Genomic DNA, 10,629 nt, shown 5'->3' with positions numbered 1-10,629 from the left:
GTAGTCCTATTCTGAGGGGCTCACCTCCCTCCTTGTGACTCTCCTTTCGGGGCTTTCGCTTCGTTGGCCTTCCCACCTTGGCTTTCATCTGTCCTGGCTCGCTCACCTGGGGTGAGGGCGTTCGGGTGTCTGAGAGCCTTTCCAGGGACCTCTCACCTAACGTCGTCGCAAATTTCTTCCATGATCCTCCACCTCAAGAATTGGCAGTCTTTGGTCTGGTGCCCATCTTCCTCGTGGAAGGCACATACGGATGAGCTCTCCAACTATGGTCACCGCCTTCCCTTGATCACTCATCTTCCTGCGCTTGCACACTCATGTTCGCATGCGTTCTTCTCGCAGAGGTCCCGTCGTCGCTCCTTTTCTCTCCCTACCATTTCCTTGCTCGAGGCTCTTTTTTGGGGGCCTTCGCCCCAGCAGCTCTCTTGGGGATACCATCAGTTTGATCGGGGTGGGTGTGCCTAGGCGCGGTAAAGGCTCGAAGGGTATCTTCAGCGTTAACAAAATCATCCGCTTAGTCCATGAAGTCCCTCAAGGTCACCGAGGTTCTTCTTTCGATCTCGGCCATGAACAGGCTGAGGGGCCAAATTCTGCCTATGAGTGCTGCCAATGCGCTTTTCTCTTCTTGATCGTCAGTGGCTAGCCGCTCCTTGTTGAAGCGGTATAGGTGGGCCTTTAAACTCTCCTCCTCCATTTGCTTCATAGTGAGGAGGTAAGCAGCCTGCCTCCTTCTTTTTCGATTGGCCATGAACTGGGTTAGAAATTGTTGACTCAGCTCTTTGAAGCTATGGATCGTGCCCGGTTAAAGAGTTCTAAACCACGCCCTAGTGGAACCCTTTAGTGTCTTATGGGGGGGAAATGCTTGACACATTGTTAGCTACGTGGGGGAGGGGCGTGACCAGTCTTTGTTGATTCTCATCTTGGAGAAGGCCTCCCAGAAAAGGATGTCAGCCGAGCTGCCGCTGTCTACTAGATCGTATAGTTGGCCACCAACATTGTTACCACCAAGGCATCGTCATGTGGGTAGATGACCCCTCACAGTTGGCGTCATCAAAGGTTATGATGGGGGTCCTTTGAGCTCGGGCCTGCTTTGGTGGTCTCCCAATGTTGAAAATTGCCTCATACCTCGCTCTTATGGCATAGGCCTTCTTGCTCAATGACGAAGCTCCTTTGCTTGCAGGCCCTCCGACAATGGTGGATCTCCCTGAGGGGGACGTTGTTGTAGTCTTATTATGAGGGGCTCACCTCCCTCCTCCTTGTGACCCTCCTTCTAGGGCTTTCGCTTCGTTGGCCTTCCCGCCTTGGCTTTCACCTGTCCTGGCTAACTCTCCTGGGGGGCGAGGGCAGTTCAGGTGTTTGAGAGCCTTTCCAGCGACCTCTCACCTTACATTGTTGCAGATTTCTTCCATGATCCTCCACCTCAAGAACTGATAGTCTTTGGTCTGGTGCCCATCTTCCTCATGGAAGGCACAATACGCACGAGCACTCCAACTATGGTCACCGCCTTCCCTTGATCGCTCATCTTCCTGCGCTTGCACACTCAAGTTCGCATGCGTTCTTCTCGCAAAGGTAGCTTTCTTGGGGATATCGTTGATTTGATCGGGGTTGGTGTGCCTAGGCACGGTAAAGGCCCAAAGGGTATCTTCAGCGTTAACAAAATCATCCGCTCAGTCCATGAAGTCCCTCAAGGTCGCCGAGGTTCTTCTTTCTATCTCGGCCATGAACAGGCTGAGGGACCAAATTCTTTCTATGAGTGCTGCCAATGTGCTTTTCTCATCTTGATCGTCAGTGGCCAGCCGATCCTTGTTGAAGCGGTATAGGTGCGCCTTTAAACTCTCCTCCTCCCTTTGCTTCATAATGAGGAGGTAAGCGGCCTGCCTCCTTCTTTTTTGATTGGCCATGAATTGGGTTAGAAATTGCTGACTCGGCTCTTTAAAGCTATGGATCGTGCCCAGTTAAAGGGTTCTGAACCACGCCCTAGCAGAACCCTTTAGTGTTGATGGGGCAGGGAGGAAGCTTGACACACTATCTCTCCTGGGAAGCCATGCAACACCATATGGGTCTTGAAAGTCTCTAAATGTTCGGCCAAGTCCTTGGACCCATCACACATTTCCATTTGGGGGGCATTGAACTTGAGCGGGAGCGGGACAACCATCGCCTTCGAGCTGTAGGGTAGGTCTGTGCTTCTTAGCATTTGGTCCATGGACGACAGCCCTTCTATTTTCTTTGCCATCTTTTCGTATTTGTCCATGAGACCTTGCAATTCATTGCCCATCCGCTCTTGCTCTTCGTCCTTAGGCCACGCTCCTCCGGCGATATGCGATTCCCCTTCCATCTATTTGGCCTTGCTCGGCCTGGTACTTTCTTCGAACTCAGTATTCTTTCCCTCAATGCCTCGCTCTCTTGTCGAAGGCCTTTGGCGTCTGAACTTCTTTACCAGCTCTTCCATTTCGCTACTCTTTCTTCCATGCTTGCCGACGAGGACTATTATTCGAATGTTGTGTGAGAGTGCATAGTGGCTGGCATACAAAAGGCACGCTATCGTCGTTAGGCCAAAAAAATCTAGATCCCACAGACGGCACCAACTGTTTAAGGCGTGTTTTGTAGCCGCCTCTCAGGACCTGAACTTGATATCTACGGGGGAAAGGAGAAGGGATGGTCGGTGCTAAGAAGACTCTAATGCCTAAGTTAGTAACAACCAAAGCTCCTTTTAGGAGGGAAAAGAGTTTAGATTTTGAAGTTACCTTCTTCACGTCATTGGCTTGCTTTTATTCATACCTCATCCCTCATAAAACCCGCCCACGACGGTCATCATTCTCTCTTTTGGGATGGCTGGATGCTGCATTTAATGCAGCAACCCTCGTTAGGTACAAGGGTCCGGCCTCGGGGCAGGCCACTCTAAGATCCATTTAATGCGTCTGATTCCCAGTGGACAAAAATTATCTTTCTCCCATTAATGTGTCGGGATTGAGGGGAGGAGCCATCGGTCAAATCCCTTTACATCGGGCCTGCTTGGGCCCTCTTATCTATGATTACTTGGCCTGTTTCTCCCATGATCCCTGGGCATCATCCGACAGCTTGGGCCCAACCTGAACGTATACAAAATCACCATTCCACACTGCCTAACAAGCTTATGGAATGCCCAACTAAACCGAACACCTAGATCTGTGGGGGTTAAAGATGGTCCAAGAACGTTGCATGAGTTAGCCATCTCCGTGGGCTAGACCTTCACAAGGCCAACCAAGGCAAGGTCATAGTTGAAAACAGCATTTAAAAAGACATCATATGGGCGTCCACATGGACCAGCCCTCTCCGTAATGCCAAGAAAATAGTTAAAGAGCAGTCTAAATAATCGCACACAGGAACTCACGAAAAGCATAGCTCCACTTGTTAAAAAAACAAAAGAATTTAACAGTACCGAAGCAACAAAACAATTAGCCCTTGTCACTTGCTGCACATTCAAGTATTCTATTGACCAACCTTAACCTGCCACCAACATGCACATGTTCATGCATAGAATAAATAATTTAGTCCAAACCACACCCTAGTAGAAACTCTAGCATGACACAAACATGGAGAAGCCACTAAATAGCAGATCAAAGTCTAGCATGGCACAAAAATAACAGATCAAAGTCCGACTATTAAAAAATTAATTTTTTTCATGTAAATCTTATATTTTATTTATTTTTTTAAAATTAATTACGTAACGATTACATAATTCACGATTGTAAATATCATTTCCGATAGCAGAAAGTTTTAACGAACAATTATACTTGGAGTCACCTAGTCAAAGTTAGTAGCCTTTACGCTCAAACCAAAAATAAAAAATCAAAAGTTGGTTTCAGGCTAAACTTCAGGAAGTGGGTTACAGCACCATACATCTCATCATCCATTAGCATACAAAGGAAATGATGATGGCCTTTACGTCATTTTTTGTCCCATGCCCATATCTCTAAAGTCTGATCTCCTCATTCCTGAGAAATCGAAATCACTGTGTTGTTATCTTTTGTAATCTTAAACAAAGAGAGGTGTAGTAGTCATCAAGGCCTTTACGGAACTGAAGAATGTGCACACGGTCAGATTGGCTGATCACCAAATTTTCGGAAACTGGCTGGCGTTGTGATGAGGTCTTGTTTCGTGGAGCATTAATCGGGAAATGAATATACAGGGGGTCGAGGAATTAACGCAGGCAGGAGTTTTAAAAGAATATATAATAATAATAATTCGGTCACCCCTGAGAGAGGAGTACGTACACTGGAGTTGAATGCTTCATCAACCTAGCTATTCCAAGCAAAAGAACATGGTTGATTTTAGATTTGTTATGAACTAATTTTATTTTTCTAGAATTTTGATGTGGTTTAACTTTGAATACACAATTTAAATTTTAAATTATTTTATTTCTAATTTTTTATGTCGAGTGTTTATCTTTGATCTTATTGCTTATAATTTTTTGATCAGTTATTGTTTGATCTATTGAATCATAATGAAACCGAGATGTAATTTGTGATTAGAAGCTTTTGGGATGAAACATCATTAGTTGAGCAAAAGATAAAGATAGTATGATTTTAGATTAAGAAAAATTCAAACAACGTAATGAATCTCCACATAATTTAATTTACATAGAAATATATATGTATATATATATATATATATATATATATGATGAATTATTAGGTGGAGATATTTCTAATGTTATTCGAGAGAAACCATTGAACTTGAAAAATTAGAATTTTATAAAAAAGAATAATAAATTGTGTGAGATTGATTAGTTGGGTGAAATCAAAAGTTATAGATTTATTTTTATTATCTCTACAACCTTAAGTTTTATTCTCTTTTCTTTTAATTTATTTTTTTTTCAAGCACGTTAGTCCAATTGAGGTGGTAAAATCTACAAAATTTCGGCTTTATTTCTAAATAGTAAATAATTAATAAATTTTAATACTCAATAATATAATTAATCCTTATAAGTTCGATATTTATTTTTTTAAAACATTATTATTTATTACGATTTTGTTCGCTTAAATATTTTCGCACATACAAAAATAAAGCTCCAAAAAGAAAAGCAGAATTATACAATTGTAAGAAAATCATACTTTTTGTTCCTCTCCTTTAATTTACCACAAATCTACCTTTGAAAACGTAATCAAATTTAAGGTGCACCTGACATTGTCTTCCCTTCCAATGAAGGATGCGAATTTTCTATATTTTTATTTTGTCCATATACTCGCATTCACGAAAAGAAAAGAAAAGAAAAGAATAGAAAAGAAAAGAAAAGAAAAGAAGAGAAGAAACGACAGCTACATGTGCAGCAACTGAAACAAAAGCACTACGCCTCCGACTCCCATAATTCTTATTGTTATTATTATAGATAATATAGTATTTTCACTTTCATAGAACCGACAGCCACAACGTACAAATCTACCTAGACCCACTTCCATTTTTCTATATTCGGACGATGACAGCAACTTATCCGGCGCCCTTCCTGGGACCGTAAAGCTACGCATCCCCGTTCAAGCAAAACCCGCCTCGTGTCACATACGTACGACGCGGTCTTTGGGTGGTGTCAGACTCAAAGAGTCATAGTCAGACTGTTTTCGAGCGACACTTCGAAGCGAGGATTTATAAATGATACGTGTCCTTTTTATTCCAACTTTTGATCATTGTTAGATCTTTAAGATATTTTTTTTTTTCTCCCGGATAATTATATAAAATGATTCAGGCTTGGATTATGTGTTAGAAGTTAGACCTTTTCGTTAAGTTCGTGGAAAGTTTTGAGGTCGAGGCTCTCCGACTCTTTTGAAAGCAGTCTTCCCTTTCTCTCTCTGGATTATTTGGCTTTTATTTTAGCTTCTCTCTATTCCGGCTACTGTTCTTCATTTGGGTTTTTGTTGTAATCTCTTTGAACTTAAGAACTTGCCAATACTTGGTGTTCTTGCTTTGATTCTCTCTCTGTTTCTAGAATTTTCAGCCGTGCCATTTCTTGTTTCTAAAATTTGTTTGGCTTTGTTTTCTTTTTGTTGCTATTTGGGGCTTTTGGACCGTTTGTGAATTTTGAAATAGAACAGTACTAGTGATTTTTTTATTTTTGTATGTGCGGGTGAGAGAGTTTCAATTGGAGTGAGTTGAGATGGAGGAGCGATATGAACCAATGAAAGAGCTTGGTTCAGGGAATTTCGGAGTGGCGAGGTTGGTAAGAGATAAGAAGACAAAGGAGCTTGTTGCTGTCAAGTACATAGAAAGGGGGAAGAAGGTAATTTTCTGTTAAGTTTTACTTCTTTCATGAATTGCACTTATTAATTAGGCTCGTTGCTCTTCTGGTAAGTAGAAATTGACTGAGGGATTTTGTTTCAACGTCTCTCTCTCTCTCTAATTGTCATTTGGGAATGAGCAGATAATACTGTTTTGGAGAATTTTCACTGTTTATGAAAAATAATTGTAGAAGTTATTTTGCTGATTGTTTTGTGTAGTTACAAATATTGGTGTCGAATCCACCATGTCTAATGTCTATTGGGCAGAATAAGTACCATAGTGTTATATCTCTGCGTATTATATAGTCCACAGAAGACTGCAGGTGGAACGTTAGTAGTGAGTTTGTAAATTTGGAAGGGAGACTCGTTTAATGCTTTACTTCAGTAAGTAGATTCACTTATTCAAATCCCCATGTTACTGGTGATTCACATTTAATTTTTTTCTGATTTTTGTTCTTGTTTCAGATTGATGAGAATGTTCAGAGAGAAATCATTAACCACAGATCTCTGAGGCATCCAAACATTGTCAGGTTCAAAGAGGTAAGAATTTAATATTCTATTTGTTTATGCTCTACCTTCATTAGGGTGGGGATCTAAAGTGTGATTTTTTTAATACCTGGACGGTTGGACTTGTTGTAAGTTAGCTATAAGGATAACTCAAGCATGTAGGGATATGATTTATTAAAGATTATGGATGACATCGACTTCAAACCGTGTAGCAATCTCGTAAACTGAAATCACAGACCACCAATTCAATAATCAGAAGCTGGTTTGTCTCTATTTTGTTTTTCTCTATTTCCGTTTCCATCAAAAACCCAAATTTCAATTTGTTAACTAAAGACTATTGAACTGTTCACTTTGACTAGAAGAACCCTCAATTTGCATAATTTTTTCATCAGTCTCTATCTCATTCGTATCGTGATTAAATTGATAAACTATTTGCAATGTGTTTCTTGTTAACCCAACATATCTGCACACGGAAGACTGAGTTGGAAATGGGGACACGTTATTTTGATAGCATTCTGTATATAACACTAATGATGTATGGAGATAGGGAACGCTTAAGCCAGTGGCCTAGGTGGATGCTATCAATTTTTCCTTTCTTTTTTTCTTTTGTTTATATATATATATATATTTATTCTGGTTATATATATTTACATATTTTCTTGAATTTTTGGGATTTATAAGAATTTTTCTTGGATTTTTAAAACCATTTTTATTATATTAATTTGATGGCTGGCATGGAAATGAATGCCATGTGTTGGCTTCTAATTGGCCGACACGTGTATTCATGTGACACATTGTGCCTTTAAAAAATTAACATGAATAGACGGAGAGACTAAATTGTGAGTTTCTTAAAACTCAAAACAAATCTGCAAACAGTGAAAACCCAAGGATGTTTTTTTGCAAAGCAGTGAAAACCGAATGACTGATTCTGTAATTAACCCTAAATTCTATGGCGTGTGTGATTAGCTAAAGGTTTAGCAGTGAAATTTATTTCGCACGTGATGGTTAAAGAATCAAGCTCGAGCTTGCAGTGAAGATTATGGATAAATCTTTGTTGCTTTGTATGTAGATAGGAGCATGCTTTAAAAGATCACATTGTTTGCAGGTTTTGCTGACTCCTACCCATTTAGTTATTGTCATGGAATATGCAGCTGGTGGTGAACTCTTTGAGAGGATATGCAGTGCTGGTCGATTTAGTGAAGATGAGGTTGTGATTGTGTAGCTTGTAATTATCTCGTGCACATGATGGTCACACATATGGAAGTTGTTTATTTTGAAGTTTGCCTACTGACCATATGAATGTGACTCTTATGACAGGGCAGATTTTTCTTCCAGCAGCTAATCTCTGGAGTCAGCTACTGTCATACCATGGTATCGTACGTGTGTTTTCTATAAACTATTGTAGTTACAAGCTTGTTCTTTCTTATATCATCCTCTGCTTTTACTGCAGGAAATTTGTCACAGGGATCTTAAACTGGAAAACACACTATTGGATGGGAGTCCAACGCCAAGACTTAAGATTTGTGATTTTGGCTACTCCAAGGTTAATGATTTCCTAGGTTTAATAAGGCTGTATTAAGTTGAGCTCAAGCAATAGTTTTTACGCTTTCTGCAGTAACTAATCTGTTCAATTAATAATACATTTGATTTTGGATTTTTCATGCTTTGCAGTCTGCTTTGTTGCACTCCCAACCCAAATCAACAGTTGGAACACCTGCATACATTGCACCAGAGGTTCTCCAACGAAAGGAGTATGATGGAAAGGTACTAAGTTCTCTACATTTTGATATAGAATCTCTGGAAAGTTCTTTTCAGCATTTCCCTTATTTGTGGAGATGTTTTCGGTGGTTAAGACGAGCAATGTATTATTTGTGGTCTTGCAGCTGTTTTCGACACGCAAAATAGTCCTTCAAATTGATATTCCTAACATATCTTCCATAATATTTCTGTTTGCTTGATAATTTGGTAGTGCCTGTAGATTGCAGATGTTTGGTCCTGTGGTGTGACACTATATGTAATGTTGGTGGGAGCATACCCATTTGAGGATCCCGATGACCCTAGAAATTTTCGCAAGACAATCGGAGTGAGTTACCTCTGAACACCATAGTTATGGATAAATATAATATTGACTGTGACTCTAAATCCACATCAATGGTTGTTCCTAACCATATTCTTTATTCCATTTCATTGTTGACAGAGAATAATGAGCGTTCAGTACTCCATACCTGACTATGTACGCGTGTCTGCAGACTGCAGGCAACTACTTTCACATATTTTTGTTGCGAATCCTGGCAAGGTAACTTGTCTCAACATTGAACATTACTCTTATTAGCACTTTTACCTTTAAATTGTCACAGAGGCACTAGGCCACTAATGGAAATGGATAGTTTCGTCTGCTTTTCAAAGAATTTATTACAAACCAACCTTGTTTCTTAGTATAAATGTCTGAAAGATCACATTGGCAAATGCTGAGTCGATGTTATGCTTATTTCTTAGATTTTCTGCTAATGAAGTTGGTTCAACTGCACCTTGTATCCAAATGACGCCTATAATATCTACTAACTAGTCCTCTCAATACCTATCCACAGAGGATCACTATCCCTGAGATAAAAAACCATCCTTGGTTTCTGAAAAACTTGCCAAAAGAGCTTGTAGAAATTGAGAAGACAACCGGTGAGGCAAAATATGACCAACCAATTCAGAGTGTGGATGAAATTATGCAGATCATACAAGATGCAAAGATTCCAGGGGAAGGATCCAAAGCTGGTGGGGAAGCCGCTGCCGGGGTATCGGGCATTGATGACATAGAGGCTGATATTGAATCCGAAGTCGATGTCAGTGGCGACTATGTCACTGCTATGTGAACATGGCTTGGGATACAAACTTTATTCTGCATTTATTGTGTTGATCACATTGTAGTTTGTAGAGGACTATGCTGGAAACTCGTGCACAAGTAAATTTGAACCAAGTATCAATTTGGGTTTTGTGTATCAATACAATAAAATAGATTTGAATATAATATATTTGAGGGGATGTCAGATTATAATAAATTTGAGTATCTTCAAATCTTGAGATTTGTTACTATCCTTTCTATTTAGAATGATTTGATTATATTCAAATTAATAATCCCCTAAACTGATATGATCTCTATATTTGTATTATCTCTACCTACCTCAATTGTCCTATAAATAGGAGTAATATACATGGTAAACAAGAAAAATTCTATTTATAAGCCGTGTGGAAAACACATATAGTAAAATGCTTACGTGACATAGTAAAATTCTATTTACACACCGACTTGATAATAGGATAACTCGATAAAAATATCAAAACCTGCTGCTGTTAGTGATCTTACCTAAAAGCTCTTACCTATTGGTGGATGTCGGCATCGTAATGCTGAACCATCGAACATTTTCTTTCATTTTTCCGTTTCTCTTTCAATTACCAATGCATTACAAAATCTTTCACATGGCTTGCCGTGAGCTGAGAATAGCGTAAAATGTGCATAATATTGATATCCACACCATATTCAGAGACAGTTTCAAGTTGGTGATTTGGTTTATTTGAAATTGCAAAAGTATAAACAGCAGAGTTTGGGTCCTGTGGATAGTCCTAATTAGTTGGTAGCAAGGTACTGTGGTCCCTTTGAAGTGATGGAGCGCATAGGACAAGTGGCATATAAACTAGAACTACCACAGAATTCATCTGTTTTTTCATGTGTTCAGATTGAAGAAACATGTTGGGCCAATGCATAGAAACATGGTGGATTCAGGACTGAGCCAGAGAGTATACTGCAGAGGAGAATGAATCCTCTTAATAACAAGCCATTCATTGAATTGTTGGTTAAATGGCGTGGGGCTCCTGAGGAAGATTCAAC

General features: G+C 39.8%; 1 protein-coding gene across 1 annotated transcript; it reads left to right on the top strand.

The window, feature by feature from the left end:
- The first annotated feature begins 5,437 nt into the window (after nucleotides 1–5,437).
- LOC109020484 (serine/threonine-protein kinase SAPK3-like) lies at nucleotides 5,438–9,818 on the top strand. The gene is made up of 9 exons (XM_019002949.2): nucleotides 5,438–6,247; nucleotides 6,711–6,785; nucleotides 7,858–7,959; nucleotides 8,070–8,123; nucleotides 8,203–8,295; nucleotides 8,424–8,516; nucleotides 8,731–8,835; nucleotides 8,950–9,048; nucleotides 9,341–9,818. The coding sequence occupies exons 1-9, from the start codon at nucleotides 6,125–6,127 to the stop codon at nucleotides 9,614–9,616; spliced, it is 1,020 nt and encodes a 339-aa protein (XP_018858494.2). The 5' UTR covers nucleotides 5,438–6,124; the 3' UTR covers nucleotides 9,617–9,818.
- The last annotated feature ends 811 nt before the right edge of the window (nucleotides 9,819–10,629 follow it).

This window comes from Juglans regia, chromosome 2, assembly GCF_001411555.2.
Source record: "Juglans regia cultivar Chandler chromosome 2, Walnut 2.0, whole genome shotgun sequence".
Taxonomy (NCBI): Eukaryota; Viridiplantae; Streptophyta; class Magnoliopsida; order Fagales; family Juglandaceae; genus Juglans; species Juglans regia.
Note: the sequence above shows the minus strand (reverse complement) of the source record. Positions and strands in the feature narration are given on the sequence as shown.

Bases quoted from the DNA above. Each gene is read 5' to 3' on its own strand.
- LOC109020484 (XM_019002949.2), top strand. From the start codon at position 6,125: ATGGAGGAGCGATATGAACCAATGAAAGAGCTTGGTTCAGGGAATTTC. The intron at 6,248-6,710 runs GTAATTTTCTGT...TTCTTGTTTCAG, and splicing joins ACATAGAAAGGGGGAAGAAG to ATTGATGAGAATGTTCAGAG. The intron at 8,517-8,730 runs GTACTAAGTTCT...TAGTGCCTGTAG, and splicing joins GAAAGGAGTATGATGGAAAG to ATTGCAGATGTTTGGTCCTG.